This window comes from Periplaneta americana, chromosome 3 (assembly GCF_040183065.1).
Source record: "Periplaneta americana isolate PAMFEO1 chromosome 3, P.americana_PAMFEO1_priV1, whole genome shotgun sequence".
Lineage (NCBI taxonomy): Eukaryota > Metazoa > Arthropoda > Insecta > Blattodea > Blattidae > Periplaneta > Periplaneta americana.
The window spans coordinates 194,179,606-194,198,745 of record NC_091119.1 but is presented as its reverse complement, the minus strand read 5'-3'; the positions used below and the strand labels follow the sequence as shown (position 1 = coordinate 194,198,745).

The window sequence follows — 19,140 nt, the reverse complement described above, 5'->3', positions numbered from 1 at the left end:
CACCAGCACCATCACCAGCATCACTACCACCAACAGCATCACCAACACTACCACCAGCACCACCACTAGCACCACCACCACCAGCACCACAACCAACAGCACCACCACCACCAGCACCAACACCAGCACCACCACCACCAGAACTACCACCAGCACCACGAACACCACCACCAGCACCACCACCACCGCCAGCACCAACAGCACCACCACCGCTACCAGCACCACCACCACCATCACAACCACCAGCACCAAATCTATCAGCACCACCACCACCATAACAACCACCACCACCATCAGGACAATCACCACTAGGACCACCACCAACAAGACCATCAACACCACCACCACCAGCACCACCACCAGCACCTGCACCATCACCAACAGCACCACCATCACCAGCACCACCACCACCAGCACCACCACCACGAGCACCACTACAGCCACCACCAAACCCACCAGCACCACCACAACATGCATAACCACCACCAGCACCATCAGACCACCACCACCATCAACACCACCACCAGCACCACCACCACCAGCACCACCACCACAACCACCACCAGCACTATCAGCACCAACACCACCATCAGACCCACCACCAACACTATCACCACTACTACCAACACCAGCACCAACATCTCAATCAGCACCACCACTTGCGCCACCATAATCACCACCACCACCGCCAACACCAGCACCAGCAACATCACCATCCTCACCACCATCACCCGCACCACCACCAGCACCACCACTGCCACCACCACCAGCACCATCACCACCAGCACCACCACCACCCGCACCAACACCGCTACCACCACCAGCACCACCACCACCTGCACCAAAACCAGCATCACCACCACCCGTACTTACCAACAGGACCACCACTGCCACTACCAACAGAACCAACACCGCCACCACCACCACCGCCAACACCAGCAACACCACCACCCGCACCACCACCAGCACCACCACTGCCACCACCACCAGCACCATCACTTCCAGCACCACCACCACCAGCACCAACACCGCCACCACCACCAGCATCACCACCACCTGCACCAAAACCAGCATCACCACCACCCGTACTTACCAACAGGACCACCACTGCCACTACCAACAGAACCAACACCGCCACCACCACCAGCACCAACACCAGCACCACCACCAGCATCGTCACTGCCATCAGCACCACCATCGCCACCAACACCAGCACCACCACCACCAGCACCAACACCACCATCACCACAAACATCAGCGCCACCACCACCAGCACCACCACCACTGCCACCACCACCGACACTACAACCACCAACACCAGCACCACCACCGCCACCACCTCTGCCACCACCACTATCACCACCACCGCTACCACCACCAGCACCACCACTACCTCCATCACCACCAACAGCACCACCATTAGCACCGCCACCATCATCAGCACAACCACCACCACCAGCACCATAACCAGAACCACCACCATCGCAACCACCACCAGCACCACCACCACCATTACCTCCACTAGCACTACCACCACCAGCAGCACCACCACAATTAGCACTACCACCGCCAGCACCACCGCAACCGCCACCACCACCAGCACCACCACTATCGCTACCTCCACAAGCACCACCACCACCAGCACCACCACCAACAGCACCACCAGAACAAACACCGCCACCACCAGCAGCACCACCACCACCTGCACCAGCACCAGCATCACCACCACCTGCACCACCACCAGGACCAACACTGCCACCACCAACAGCACCATCACCACCAGCACCACCACCGCCACCACCACCAGCACCACCACCTCCAGCACCACCACCACCATCGTCACTGCTATCAGCACCACCATCGCCACCAACACTAGCACCACCACCACCATCATCACCACAAACATCAGAGCCACCACCACCAGCACCACCACCACCACCACTACAACCACCACCCCCAGCACCACCACAGCCACCACCTCCGCCACCACCTCCATCACCAAAAGCACCATCACCACCAGCACCACCACCTCCAGCACCACCACCACGAGCACCACCACTAGTACCAGCACCACCACCGCTACCACCTTCAGCACCACCACCACCAGCACCAACACCACCGCCAGCACCAATCCCAGCACCACCACCACCACCAGCACCACCACCACAACCAACACCTGCACCACCACCAGCACCATCAGCACCACCACCACCGTCAGCTCCATCACCATCAGCACCACCACCATCAGCACCACCACCAGCACCACCACCACCACCACCATCAGCACCAGCACCAGCACCGCCACCACCACCAGCAGCACCAACACCACGAGCACCACCGCCATCAGCACCACCACCACCACCAGCACCATCCCCACCACCATCACCACCACCACCACCACTAACACTATTACCAGCACCATCACCACTAGCACCACCACCAGCACCGTCATCACCACCACCAGCATCATCACCACCACCACCGCCACCACCACCAGCATCACTAGCACCACCACCACCACCACCACCATCAGCACCAACACCACCGCCAACACCACCAGCACCAGCACCACCACCACCCGCACCACCACCAGCACCACCACCACCAGCACCACCACCACCTGCACCAAAACCAACATCACCACCACCCACACCACCACCAGGACCAACACTGCCACTACCAACAGCACCATCAAAACCAGCACCACCACCTGCACCACCACCAGCACCACCACCTGCACCACCACCAGCACCACCACCACTACCAGCACCACCACCACCAGCACCACCACCACCAGCACCACCACCCCCATCGTCACTGCCATCAGCACCACCGTCGCCACCAACACCAGCAACACCACCACCACCATCACAAACATCAACGCCACCACCACCAGCACCATCACCGCCACCATCACCAGTGCCATCACCACCAACACTACAAATACCACCACCAGCACCACCACCGCCCCCGCCTCCACCACCATCACCACCACAACCAGCACCACCATCACCAGCACCACCAACACGAGCACCACCTCCAGCACCACCACCGTTACCACCTCCAGCACCACCACCAGCACCACCACCACCGCCAGCACCAACCCCAGCACCACCAGCACCATCAGCACCACCACCACCATCAGCACCACCACCACCATCAGCCCCACCACCACCATCAGCCCCACCACCACCAGCAGCACCACCAGCAGCACCAACACCACGAGCACCACCACCACTCAGAAGGCCTTAATTAAGGATATGCTAATTTTAAATAAAATCTTTTATTTATCAGTATAATTTTATAGTCATCTTCTAAGATTTTATTTTACAATTGATAATCAATGGTACTTAATTATTACATTTTATTTTATAACAATATTCATATTCAATTATATTTATTTGATATTAATTTACGGATCCTCGTGGTCATCCTTAATTAAGGCCGGATGAGTTATCTCTCTCTCTCTCTCTATCTCTATCTCTATAATTTAAAATATTCTTTAGATTGAGGTAGTGAAACTTTGTAATGAAATAATTAACTCGATTGCACTATGGTCGTGAACTTAATAAACCTAGTAACAAGATTAGCCTACTCGTATGAATTCGTCTATTCTTCAGATCAAACCTTGTGAATGAGGTGATTTGCATTTTGTGTGCTCCGTCTGTATTCGTTCAATGTGTTCGAATTTTACTCTGCAAAGTGTAATGAGTTGGCAGAATTTCACTGAATGTAAAAACTAAAAGAATAAATAATGTTATGGAGAGAGAGACGGCTCGAGTCTTGTTTAGAAATAAAAGTTTTGAGAGTTAATTACCACCGCCAAACCGGCGCCTCACTTCCATTCTCCCATTCTGAAGAGCGAGGGGACCTTTATTGCGATAATGAAGTCTTTCATAAAACTTCTGTACAAGTGTAATTTGTAATTATTATTAAAATGAAAACTACAAGTTTTATAACGATGTACTACAGCGATATCACAACGAAAGGAACTATAATCCAAGCCTATTCAGAATTAATAGAAAGACACCAACACTGGTATTGACATGGACCAAGAAAAATGAACTTACGAACTACTTTCCGTTTTGAAAGAGACCTCGATTGGGCTGCTTCGATAATTAATATAGAGTCAAGTAAAACTATTATGATACAAAAAGTAATTTTTGCTCTAATTTTTCTATAAAAGCATATCCAAATTTGAAAAAAGTAAAATAAGTAATGTGGTACTTTAGACATATATGAAAGATTTGGAGTTCATTTTATTTTTTGTTTGTAATAATTGATAAAATTGAAACAAAACCAGGTATCACAATAGCTTTCTGTGTGGTCTAATGTGATACACCTGTAGAGGTATTCTGCTATGTGCTATAAATCTGGCAATATTATACATAGCAATGAAGTAAAGCTAATATGATACACACAGATGCTTAATGTATCACCTACAAAGGTTTAGTACATTACATTAAAATTGACTAAGATTTAGCAACTTTTGTTATGACCTATTTTTCCCATAAACATCTGTACAATTTACTGCAATTCCAACACCTTACTGCCGATACTAGAAAATTGCTGTATGTCCAAATACTCAGGTTTTTTTTTTGTGTATAAGGAAATAGATTGAGAAAATTATGATACAGTTTGTATTGATAAAATAAATGTAAATATACCTTTTTTAAATAATGATGAATGTATTTTTTAAAGCTGTGTTAAATTTTAGCAATAAGAAGAATTAAGCTAATATTATTAGGTAAATAAGTAAAACTAAGTCTACACGTGTAATTTTGTAATTTATACGTATTGTAGATTCCGACATGTTAATTCAAACATCTCTCAAGAGCTGAGAAATTATGTAATAACCATCAAGAGGTATTAAACTACTTTAAGTTAGAAAATTGATCAACTTTGTGAATTTATTTCATAGTAAACATATAATAGTCCTTCTAGCGTATCATAATAGAGCCCCTAAAAGTGTATCATAATAGCCCTCAGAAGTATATCATAATGGCTCCTAGAAGTGTATCATAATAGCCCTCAGAAGTATATCATAATAGCCCTCAGAAGTATATCATAATGGCTCCTAGATGTGTATCATAATAGCCCTCAGAAGTATATCATAATTGCTCCTAAATGTGTATCATAATAGCTCCTAAAAGTGTATCATAATAGTCCTTAAAAGTGTATCATAATAACTCCTAAAAGTGTATCATAATAGCTCATAAATGTATATCATAATAGCCCTTAAAATTGTATCATAATAGCTCCTAAAAGTGTATCATAATAGTCCTTAAAAATGTATCATATTAGTTTCTAAAAGTATATCATAATATCCCTTAAAAGTTTATCATAATAACCCCTAAAAGTGTATCATAATAGTCCTTAAAAGAGTATCATATTAGCTTCTAAAAGTATATCATAATATCCCTTAAAAGTTTATCATAATAACCCCTAAAAGTGTATCATAATAGTCCTTAAAAGAGTATCATATTAGCTTCTAAAAGTATATCATAATATCCCTTAAAAGTTTATCATAATAACCCCTAAAAGTGTATCATAATAGTCCTTAAAAGTGTATCATAATAGTCCTTAAAAGTGTATCATAATAGTCCTTAAAAGTGTATCATATTAGCTTCTAAAAGTATATCATAATATCCCTTAAAAGTTTATCATAATAACCCCTAAAAGTGTATCATAATAGTCCTTAAAAGAGTATCATATTAGTTTCTAAAAGTATATCATAATATCCCTTAAAAGTTTATCATAATAACCCCTAAAAGTGTATCATAATAGTCCTTAAAAGTGTATCATAATAGCTCATAAATGTATATCATAATAGCCCTTAAAATTGTATCATAATAACTCCTAAAAGTGTATCATAATAGTCCTTAAAAGCGTATCATATTAGCTTCTAAAAGTATATCATAATATCCCTTAAAAGTTTATCATAATAACCCCTAAAAGTGTATCATAATAGTCCTTAAAAGCGTATCATATTAGCTTCTAAAAGTATATCATAATATCCCTTAAAAGTTTATCATAATAACCCCTAAAAGTGTATCATAATAGTCCTTAAAAGCGTATCATATTAGCTTCTAAAAGTATATCATAATATCCCTTAAAAGTTTATCATAATAACCCCTAAAAGTGTATCATAATAGTCCTTAAAAGAGTATCATATTAGTTTCTAAAAGTATATCATAATATCCCTTAAAAGTTTATCATAATAACCCCTAAAAGTGTATCATAATAGTCCTTAAAAGTGTATCATAATAGCTCATAAATGTATATCATAATAGCCCTTAAAATTGTATCATAATAACTCCTAAAAGTGTATCATAATAGGCCTTAAAAGTGTATCATATTAGCTTCTAAAAGTATATCATAATATCCCTTAAAAGTTTGTCATAATAACCCCTAAAAGTGTATCATAATAGCCCTTAAAATTGTAACATAATAGTCCAATTTTGACTTACACCACTTTTGCTCTGAACGGCTCATTTATCTCTCTGCAGTTTTTAAATAAAATGAACGGTTTTCTTACAAAATAAATAAGAATATTAACATCTATCATTATTTCTTGTCATTAGAAAGTCTTGCAACGCTACTGAAATGACAAAGGGACGGAACCCTGTTGTTCAAACCAAGTGAGTGTGTGCTTTCATACGTTAGGCGGCGACGCGCTGTTGCCAAACTACGTAAACTTTATTTCTAGATTGAAGGCACTTTTAAATATTCCCAAAATCAAGAGCAGAAACACATGTAGGCCTACCCAGTATATATATTGCTTGATCCTCTTCTGGAAGTGATCCATCCAGGCGCCTAATCTCTTGCAAGTATCGGGGGCTAGCTTTCTCCACACATTGGGCAGCTGACCGTTGAAGAGGGAATACGCCACGTTGTCCAGGACTGCATCCATGCCAATTTCTCCTGCCAGGGCCTGAAATTAAATACAGCATTAAAGTTACTTGAAGGAAAACGTCTAAAAGGTCTTTAATGTAGTAAAGTAACTTCATACCGCGTCCCGCTCCGCCACCGCATGGTCCAGGCGTCGTGCCTTGAACTAGCGAAGGACTGGCTCGGGTCTTCATGGGAGAAGTTTTCTCAGTTTATGACCGATGCCTACCCAGTATCGTGAAGAACTAGGGAAACTACATTGAATAGCGGAATCTGTTTTAGTATGCCAGTATATGGGAGTATCATTGTGATGCCACACATTACTTTCTTACTCGTGGATCCTTGATCTCCAGAGAACAAGGTGCCGGTGCAGGTGTTGCGTGCTGTCTCTTCTCACTTTATAGATCTCTTGGATATGGAACAACAAGTTTTGATGGTGAAATCATTGCAATAAGTGAATGTCTCAGGAATCTTCTATGCCACATCAATAAATTTAGGAATGCAGTTATATTGTCAGACTCCAAAGCAGCTATTCTATCAATCGTCTCTAAACACACCTTCATCTCAAACAGCAGAAATAACTAAAATGCTCTCTCAATTATTATCACTCAATAAAAGAATTGTATTCCAATGGATACCATCCCATTGTGGAATCCTGGGAAACGAGAATGCGGATGCTTTAGCAAAGAAGGGCAGCACTGCTACTTACAGACCTGTTACTAAATCTACGTTTTACTCTGTGAAGAGATTTATTAAATCTGCATACTTAGACTTCAACAAACAAAATTTGATAACACAATCTCAAGGGAAATAATGGAACTCTCTGCATCATAATCCACAGTTGATTCCCGATTTACCACGAAAATCGTCTGTAGCTGCATTTAGATTGGCAACAGGCCATGATTGTTTGGCCAAACACCTGCATAGAATTGGAATATATCAGTCCCTTAACTGCCCATTGTGCAACTCAAACCAAGAAATGGATTCGGAACACCTCAAAATCTGTGCTTCAGTGGCTGGTCATGATAATATCTTTGAAAAATATTGGAGTGCAAGAGGTCAAATGACTTTATTGTCAAACGCCTGGCATTAGAAAACAACAACTTTCTTACTCGTTGGAGAATCATTAACATTTAATGATGTATGTGGATGTATGGCTAGCAGCCAACTATTCGTTCTTCGACTTTCATGGATTGTGGCTAACGAATGTAATTTTAAATGTGTACAGGGGAGACGATTTAATTTAGCAAGTAAACTGACTACAGACAATAACACAGCCCGGGCTGAAGTCAAAGTAAACAGTGATTTTTCATATGGTCATTACGACTTCTGAGAACATTTTGGGCCAGATGTAAAGAGGCCAACAGAGTAGGTGACTCTTATAAAGTCCTACGTATTTTCCCTGATGAGGAAGTCTACTTCTGAACTAGCAAAGTTTTCCGCTGTAGTTCAGAATACCACACAATATAAAAATAACATACAAAGTTACCTTATTGAGATTTCTTCGGTGTTTTCTCTCAGCCAATTAGGAGCAAATGCTGGGTAACTTTCGGCGCTGGAACCTGGACTCATTTCGCTGGCATTTGTTTTCTCGAGTCAAATATTTATTTATTTATCTATCTATTTATTTATTTAATATATTTATTTCTACTGGCAGAGTTAAGGCCATACCGCCTTCTTTTCCACTCAACCAACTATTAAAGAACACATAGACAACATAAAAAACATAATTATATTTTAGTGATGGTACAAGAATAAATAAATGAAGACATAAAAAAAGTTCCTTGTACCAAAAATAAATAATTCAATAATGCAATAACGATATTAGTACTTACGCGATATTCTGAAGTCTTTGCAGGTTTAATGTGAAATGTTTATGCTCGACTGTAAAATGATTAATATGTTATGAACATTTCAACATCTGACTTCAGTTGCTTAGCAACGGCAATGGGTTACGTCACACTATTCTGACGTCAGTTGCTTAGCAATGGGTCGTTCATATAAAACATAGTAAATCCATTATAAATTAATAACTGTCAGATATTATTATAATGTATATTTAATAAAGAAATAAATGAAAAAATAATCAGTAATGCAATAAGTTGCAGTAAATTTATTTCACTCTCAACCATAAACCGGTATATATTTTTTTACTTGGTTATTTAACGATGCTGTATCAACTACCGTTTTATTTAGCGTCGATAGAATTTGTGATAGCGAGGTGGTATTTGGTGAGATGAGGCCGAGGTTTCGCCATAGATTACCTGAGATTCGTCTTGCGGTTGGGGAAAACCTCGGAAAAAGCCCAACCACGTAATCAGCCCAAGCCGGAATCGAACCCGCGCCTGAGCGCAACTGCGTATCAGCAGGCAAACGCGCTTCTCTCTGAGCTACACCTGTTGATTACAGTCCGTATAAATAAAGGCCCAATTCCTTTAAAATCTATATATCACAATAACACCCAACCGAGAACATAAAATTTTCACGGTTTTATAGGGATCCCATGAATCCCCTGTCACTTTTTGTTATACTTACTTACAAATGGCGTTTAAGGAACCCAGAGGTTCATTGCCGCTCTCACATAAGTCCGCCATCGGTACCTATCCTGAGCAAGATTAATCCAGTCTATACTATCATATCCCACCTCCTTCAAATCCATTTTTACATTATACTCCCTATCCTACGTAAATTATAAAATGTTTAGTTAAACTTGTCTGCTGTTTTTAACGATGTCTGTAATAGATCGCAGTCTATGTTTCACTCCTTGATTTATATTACCTAATTAATTTTCCACTTCAGTTGTTATTGTTCTTAAGTTGTTATTCCTGCAGGTCATAATTAAATTAAATCGATCATTTTAAACATAAAATATCACGACAAAAAAGACAGAGAACTGGATAAATTTCATGGTCGTCCAAGTACAAACATCTTCATTCCCCTCACGTACTCGAAGGGAGCTAGGTACTACCTGAGAATAATTCAATTAAGGTAGGCTAATTTGGTCACTCTGCCTGAGCTTTATTGTGCTACACCCCTACAACATTGTGAGTATCCTCATGTCAAGACAGACTTTGTTTGGTGTGATGTGAATCAAATAATGAAGACTATTATTAGAATCATTTCTGATGATATGCATTTTTAATAATTTTTATATATCGAGATATTTTGCCGTCATATTGAAAGTAATAACAAAAATAAAATAACAATAATAATAATAATACACAGGTGGTATTACGACAGTCACCGTTTCTCCTTTCCCAGTTTTCATTTAATTCTATCCAAGCACATGACTTTCTCTAGCATCCATGCCATTGTATCTTCCATGCCATTTCTCGAACATCTTTTTGGTAGTCCTCTTTTTCTTACTTCAAGTATTACCCATTATAGAAATTTTCCTAGGCCTTCTACCCTTATTCATCCTCCTGGTGTGTCCGAATTATCTAAACATTTTCATTTCCATTCTTTCAAAAATCGTGTTCGTCAAATGATTAACCTCTGATTTTCTCATTATTCCATTTAATTTTGATATTCTACATATTCCCCGTAGACAGTTCATTTCAATATAATTAGTATCCAACATCCTGGATCCATATATTATAATAAAATGCTCTGGATAATAAAAATCGTATAATCTAATTTTTGTTGGCATTGTGATTTTTCTGTTTCAAAAAATCCCATTCATTTCTCTAGTCGGTACTCTCCTCTTATTAATCATCTGTACTGTTAGGTTTTTAGCTATTTCGTTATTTATTAAATATCACAGAAAATTGTAAAATTCAACAAATCAATGGGGATCATTAATAGAGTTTTAAAACCTTCATTAGTACAAAAATCAACTCGTACTCGTCTTTATCAAATAATAGCTCGACCAGTCTTATATTATGGGAGTGAAGCGTGGACTATAAGGACAAAAGATGAAAGCAGACTAACAGCTTGCGAGATGAGATTCATGCGCCGAACAGCTGGCTACACTAAATGGGATCGAAAGAAAAATGAAGATATCCTTCAAGAACTTAATGTGTCATCAATACTGGACTATATCTCCAGATATCAGTTAAACTGGAAGGAACACGTCTCAAGAATGGTTTCATCCAGGATCCCTAAGGCAATAATGAAGTATCGTCCAAATGGGAAACGGTCACTTGGTCGACCTATGAAAAGGCCGCAAGAAAATCGCTTTTTCAGACCGTAACAGTTCTTTTGGGACTAGTACTTGACAGGATGATGATGATGATGATTAAATATCACTCGTAACACTTTCATTTGCCCACACCCTTAATTCTCTCCTATCTCTATTCCAAATCCTTTACTTTTTTATTTTCGACTAAAAATATTCTAATAGGAGAAGAAATGCCAGAAGGAAGTGAAATAGGAAGAGGAGTACGACAAGGATGCCCTTTATCACCTACCCTGTTCAACATATACTTGGAAGATTTAGATAAAGAATTGTTTTGAGAACATGGGAGGAGTGATAGTAGGAGGAATAAGAATGAAATGCATAAGATTTGCTGACGATTTGGCGTTGTTAACAGAAGAGGAGATGATACTAAGAGATGTGCTACTGGAGCTAAATGACATCTGTGAGCAGTATGGGATGAAGATAAATGCAAACAAGACGAAGACCACGGTCATAGGAAGAAAAATAAAGGTAAACTTGCGATACTATATGAGGCAGTCGACCAAGTGGACAGCTTCAAATACTTGGGATGTACTATAAGCAGTAACATGAGCTGCTGCTAAGAAGTCAAAAGGAGGATAGCAATGATAAAGGAAGCTTTTAATAGAAAAAGGAGCACCTTCTGCGTACCTCTGGAAAGAGAACTAAGGAAGAGAGTAGTGAAGTGCTTTGTGTAAAGTGTGGCATTGTATGGGACAGAAACATGGACATTACGACGAAGTAAAGAGAAGCGACTAGAAGCATTTGAAATGTGGATATGCAGAAGAATGGAGCATGTGAAATGGACAGACAGAATAAGAAAAAAATTTATGACAGAAAAAATTGATGAAGAAAGAATAATCCTGAAACTGACCAGAAAGAGTAAAAGAAATTGACTGAATTACTACTGGCTAAAAATAAACTGCCTTCTGAAGGATGAACTGGAAGGAATGGTGAACGGAAGAAAAGTTCGGAACGGTGAAAGATAACAAATGATAGGCAACATTAAGTTACATACATCTATGCGTAGACCAAGAGAAAGGCAGAAAATAGGAAAGATTGGGGAATGCTGAGTTTGCAATGAAAGATCTGCCCTTGGGCTGAACATTATGAATGAAATGAAATGTACTGATTTCTGCAATTCATTTTCACTTTCCTGAAGTAAGTAAAGCCATCTGCGAATAACAGAGAGTTCAAAAAGTATTTTTGTTTATTAACATTCATGGATCTCATACTAGGGGTGTCCATTGTCTAATAATTTCATCCGAAATCTAAGTTGGTAACAATCTAATCTACAAACTATTGGCCCTAACGATGAAGTACATGTGCTACATCATACACTGAGACGGGTAATGTTGGACACGGTAAATAAAATGTTTGGTGAGGAAAAAAAAAAACATGGTTTACTTTCGAACGGAATAATATAGAGGACTAGGTGCATGGAGGTGGATGATTTTGGTATTATTATTCTCACCTGAATTGATTAATGACTTGCCTTTCTCAACAGCGATAGCGTCCTGCTCATGGTCTGCAGGAGAACATTAAAGCGCTCTAATTCCTGGAAAAGCACCGTCAGTGTTGGTGTGATCCCGGGCTCGAAAGGCTCTCGTATTTCACTGATGTTAAACAGATCTGGAATTCTTTCCATGATGTCTTTGGCTACGCTATCTATGAATTCGTCCCTACTTATTCCTCCGCCAGTTCCACCTAAAATAGGCATAAAGAAATTAACATAACTTTTATTGTTACAAAGTAGTATTACTATTATCATTACAACTAAAAATTATTCAAACAGTCGTAATGGAATCTTGACAATACCAATGCTTTCATACGGAAGCGCACTCTTGAAGTTAGAAAGTGTGACAGAAAAAGGTTCATAGTCAACTAAATGATCTTCAAAGAACTGTTGAATGTTCAAAATGAGATAAAAAGTAACACGAGATTTGAAGAAATCCGTGATTGTGTATAACGTGTATATACGGGTATGAATCACACTAGGCTAATGGAATAAATAAATAATTAAATAATTAATTACATAATTAAATAACTAATTATAATTAAATATATAAAGAGAGAATATCATCGAAATGATAGCCGTCCAAATCTTGGATTTAAAATATCGGCATCCTAATCAATTCAAATGAACAAAAAAGAAAATGTAAATTAATGTTAAAAAATACGTAATTAAATTTAAAAAAAGAATATTCTGCGACAAGATTTGGTAGCTATCAAAACGATAAAAATTTATTGAAAATAAATAATATGCATTGAATATTATGAAGATGAATAGAGATGGTGATTGATGATGTTCAATGAAGATTAAATAATAAATTAAATAGTTAATTAAATAAATAATTAAAAAATTAAATAATCAAATAAGTAATTAATACATTAAATAAATAAATAATTAAATAAATCAATAAATAAATAATTGAAGATTTATTTAATTAAATAAATAAATGATTAATTAAATTAGTAAAAATTAATTATTTAACTAATTAAACAAATAATTGATTAAGTAAATAATTAAACTAACTAATAAATAATCAATTAAATAAATACTGAATTAAATAAATAAATAATGAATTAAATAAGCGATTGATTAATTAATTAAATAACTAAATGAATAATTAAATAATTAATAAATAAATAATTAAGTAGACAAGTAAATAAGTAAATAAACAAATAAATAAATAAATACAAATTTTATTGCTGTAAAGTTTAAGTGTGTCTAACGAACAGAAACAAAGAAAAACATGAATAACAGTGAATCCTCTCCTCAAATAATAATAATAATAATAATAATAATAATAATAATAATAATAATAATAATAATAATCCGCGGCGCTTCAGCCCTTTAAGTACCCAAACCGACCAGCCGGCTGCTGGCCTCACGGTCACATGCCGAAGAAGAAGTGGATGATCATCCAACCAGAATGGAGGTATCGTGTGATTAGCACGATCATTTATGATCTCACTAGCCGGTATAGCTGGCTTTCATAACCGGATTTCGCTACCTATCGTAGCTCTCCAAGTGCATCACAATACGGGGTGGGCACCGGTCCCATACACTTGCCGAAATTTCATGAGAAAATTTATCCCCCTAGGAGTACTCTAACAAGCATAATATTGTAAAATTCCTTTTCAGAACGAAAAGTTACATTTCTTCGGATTCAATTTCTGCACATTGAAAGGACAAAACTAAAATTCTTCCAATCATGTATTATTATAATACACTGTTCTTTTAAATTGACTGAGCATATTGGGAATTAAATCAGTGGCTTTCCCAAAACACTTTGTGAAATGTTTTACACAAAACAATTTTCATCTCGAAAAGAAAGCAAAAACAAGCAAAATTGTATTAAACCCTTTTTGTTTGCAATATTTTAAGGAATAAACCCCTTAAATTAATGATATTATTTACGGTTAACCCTCTATAGAGGGTGAATAACAATCATTTCAAACCACTGATCGATATGACCAGCTTGCAACATTGTAGTCAGAAAGGGAGATGAGAGGTAGTTCATTGAGACAGACAGGTCTGAATTCGTTGACCTTCTACATCTGGATTACGAGAAGAAAGAGAGGTGTGTTAGCGGCGATGTTGCCAGACTGCTGGAACTTCCAAATCAATATTCTAGTTAATTGTGAATTTAAGTGTACCGTATCCTACAGTCTCTTTCAATCTGCAGGGTTATTTCAGTTCCATTCTGTATTTGCAGTATAAGTGTAATAAAACTTTTTATTCTTCATTGAAAATAAATCTGAAGAATTTGTATTTGAACTTCTTATGGACTTAGCTTGCAGCATTTGCTGCACAAGCCACTAGTTGTTTTAATTTCTATCTCATGTAGAGTTCATCCATGCAGTTCATGCTAAAATAAGAAATGAACGAACACTTACAGCACAATAAAGTAATACACTCTTGCATATAACAGACCTTTATCAATCCTAGTGCCAACTAAAACAAGAATGAATGTTAAGAGATTAGTTATATTACAGTTACAAATGTATATCTACAGAAATAGCACTATTTCTATTGTAAATAGGAAATAAAGAATTGACAGTGGGAACATCAGTTCCGAAGAATTTGACTTCAATATGTATTTTATTAAAATTACTTTTTAGGCAATTAAATGTATAAAAAGTTTAGGAATAAAATTATTACCCTATTATTTCTAACAACTATTTTAAATTAACATATAGTACCCTTTACAATAAGTAATACTTCATCATCATCATCATCATCATCCTTGCATGTATTGGGCCTAGTGGCCCGTTACGGTCTCTTGCCAACGCTTGAACGGTCTGCCCAAGAATCTCTTGCCCACAGGATGGTAATTTAAAATTTGGAGTAGAATTCTAGAACGAGGCATTCTGATGACATGTGATCTCCAGTTTTGTCTGTATTTCTGTAGGTATTCCGTAATCGGTTCAATCTGCAGTTCTTTCATAATGTCAAAATTTCTAATGTGATCCATTCTCGTGTATCCCGCTGTACGACGCATAAATCTCATTTCTGCCGCCGTTAATCTTTGTGAATCAATATTACGAATCGTCCAAGCTTCACTACCAAAAGAGAGTATAGGTCTGGCCAATGTTTTATAAATTCTGGTGCGTGTGTGTTTTTGTACTAAGGTTGGTTTGATTATCTGATTAATTATCCCCATTGCTCTGTTGAATTTAATAATTTTCTCATTCAAATCCTTTTCTTCTTCATATGAAATTTGGTAACCGAGATAACTAAAATTTTTGACTTGTTCGATGATCTTATTATTGATGCATATTTTACTACGAACTGGTTCCTTTCCTAAAAAAGCCATCACTTTAGATTTGTCAGTTGAAACTTTGTGCCATTTGATTAAAGTTGTAAACCAAACGTTGTAAATTATCTTCTGAAGTTGCCATAAACACAATATCATCAGCAAATAATAAGGTATCTATTTGGGACAAACGACTTATCGGTATACTTCCATGTGGTTTCAATCTCCATTCCTTAATAATGTGATTCATGTATATTATAAATAATAGAGGAGATAAACTACAACCCTGTCTCACTCCTTGATTTATTCGTTTCCACGATTGTTAAGTGATACTTATTTTTAGTAAATTAAGATAAAACATAAAAAAATCAGATATATCCGTATGAGCAAAGCTAGTTAACCTGAAGAGATCCAGTATACAATATTATACAGATTACAATCATTTAAATTTTGAGAGAGTAAGATCTTGACATCACTTAAGTGGTGAAATAATAGAAGAAAGATATCTGTGGTTTCAACGCCAATTTGTTTGTTTTTTTTTTTTGCGAAATTTAGATTTTGCGATGTTGTGCATCCTGATAGTAGCTTCAGTATGGCAAAAGATAACACGCATATCTCTATTGTTTTTCTCTCTAACCTATGTATAAAACATGATTCCTATGATTTTATGTACAGTCGTTCAAAATTTAAATGCTCACTCCTGAAGAACTGCAAGAAATTACATATCTCATTTTGCCTTGGAGTCAGAGGTTTAATATACGATACACTATATTTTCATATGAGGCGTTCAGATCAAGTCAGAAATTTTCATAAATTGAGTTTAATTCATTTTCTGATTATCTGAAGTTTATCTTTTCCGAGCAGTAATGGATCAAGTCTTAATTCTAAGAATTCGTCGGTAGGTGACACCAGTCACTTTTGGCTCAGATTATTATTTGTTCACGATGTTTTCTAGACATTTGTTTGTTATTATTGAACTATGTGTGTTACCATGAATTGTAAGATCTTAAAATAACATTTCATAGCTTTACATTTCTCTCGTTTCTGACAGCAGTAATCTTACAAGAAATTACTACTATAGGAGTCAAGCTGTTATTGACGTGAATGTCTTTAAAATCAGAATGATAATGATAATTTGTAGAAACAAAAGCCGCCCTAAATAAGGGTTCGATAGATCGGCCTACTAATCAATTCATAAAGAATAATAAGTAAACAAAACAATTTTGTGACACTTGGAAAGAAAAAGAAAAAACATTAAGATAAGAAAACGTAGGAAATCATTTACAATAAAAATGTTGTTGGGTACAAATGATTACTAATTATAGCTAAGGATGATTTTAACACGTGAGATCCTATGGAATCAATCGTTGCATCAGAAATTTTAAATTGTTTAAGTTGATTTAAAGTTTTACGTGGGATCGTGCCACGGGCACCGAACATGGGCCCAAAAACTGTCCAATGAGTGTTGTGGTATTGTGCTCCAAGATGCTGACAACAAGGCTCATATATGACTTGTTTTTCACGACACACCTCTTGTGGCTGTTGTTCATGCATCTCAAAACGGATTGTGGGATCAAGAATGACACCCTTATCCTTCTGCCGATCAATTATGATGATATCAGCCCGTCTAGTAGAGCCATCAGAAGAGATGCAATCAACCTCCTCATAAACCTCATAGGAAGCAATCTGACGGATTGAAGCTGCGATGAGAGAACGAACCGTATTATGTCTGTTGATTCGGAGCAATTCTCCATGATGGCAGAAACCCAAGACGTGAGGAAGCGTTTCTTGCTCTCGCATCTTCTGCAACGGGTTGAGTCAAGAGTTCTACCAGGGAGAGTACGTACAGGTATTGTATTACAGTTCATCTTAATGGCTTGCGTCCACTGACTGCTCGAAAATCCCTTTTTGGTTGAGATCCACGAATTACCTTTCTTCCAGTGAGAATAGAAAACAACTCCCAAACCTTTACTTTTCAATTTGCTCCATTAATGAAAAGAATCTTCACGCAATGCTTTTCTTAGTTTTTGAGAAGAAATACGTTCAGAGCAATCGAAGGTAATTGGTAATTGTTTGATGCAATGTTCAATTTCGTTTGGAAGATTTCGAGTGGCTGCTACATGAGGGTTGTCAACGTGTAAAAGTCTTTGACAAATATTTAAGTGCTGAAGGTAAGCTTCCCACTGGGATTTAAATACACCTAAACCTCGCAATAACTTAAATAACTTATGGGATAACATTTTAAAATTCCTTTGAAAAATTAAAAGTTATATTTTTTAGAATCATATTTCTGCACATTTAAAGGACAAAACTGAAAATGTTTCAATCGTTTACTATCATAATACACTGCTCTCTTATATTGACTGAGCATATTGGGAATTAAATCAATGGCGTTTCCAAAACACGACATAAAATGTTTAATGTAAAACAATTTTTTTCTTGAAAAGGAAGCAAAAACGAGGAAAATTGTATTAAACTTTTCATATCTCAAATAATAACCCCGAAATTAATGACATTACTTATGATTGACTCTGCATAGGTTCAGGTTTTATTACAAAAACACAAAAATGTCTCGTAAAATCTAACTTCAATCTTATTTTACAGAAACAGATACATTTCCCATATTGTACTCAATTTCGCTACTTAATATAAGTTACCTAACGTGGTTTTAAACATAAAATTACCTACGTACTTCATCAGAACTTGGGCACATTTCGCATTTATGGTGACTGCAAAAATTTATCATCTCTGCTAATGATATAACTAGAATTTTATATTCAGAAATCCGTAGTAACTGTAACAATGTTATAGATGCATATATTTTAATTATTGTTAATATTGTTATAGCTTAGAAACAACCATATACAGCATTCCTCACTAGGAAATTTGTCTCATTCAGAAAAATTGTTTTCGATCTATATTCATTTTAAGAAACGTCCATTCGAAAAAAAAAAAACTTTCGGAAAAACGGATTTTGAAACAATCTTACTATTGGGATGTGATGATTTAATGGTGATTATTTTACTCTGATTTTGGTGTTTAAGTTGGTTTAATTTCTGTGAATATTTCTTTAAAAAAAGCAATTTTGCATATATTTCGCATCCAAAACAGAATTTAAAAAAATAATAAAATAATATTTATTTTTAATTAATATTGAAAAAATCCTTTTGAAACTAATAGAGAAATGACCGTTGTCTGCTTGCGCTGCTCCCTGGAAGTAGTTCCTCAAACTACGCGTACATCGTTGCCAGATGTCACACGCATGTGATGCTGAACGATATAATATGTATAAATGTCCTCGTATATATCAGTCCCCTAACTGCCCATTGT

At 37.7% G+C, this 19,140-nt stretch overlaps 1 protein-coding gene across 1 annotated transcript in view; it reads right to left on the bottom strand.

Moving 5' to 3' along the window:
- The window catches only part of Dhc98D (Dynein heavy chain at 89D), a 192,204-nt gene that overhangs the window by 7,901 nt on the left and 165,163 nt on the right, over positions 1-19,140 (bottom strand). The window contains exons 52-53 of the mRNA XM_069822419.1: positions 12,543-12,754; positions 6,767-6,934 (exon numbers count right to left, since the gene is read on the bottom strand). Of these exons, the coding sequence (XP_069678520.1) occupies positions 6,767-6,934; positions 12,543-12,754 (380 nt within the window). The remainder of the gene's footprint in view (positions 1-6,766; positions 6,935-12,542; positions 12,755-19,140) is intronic.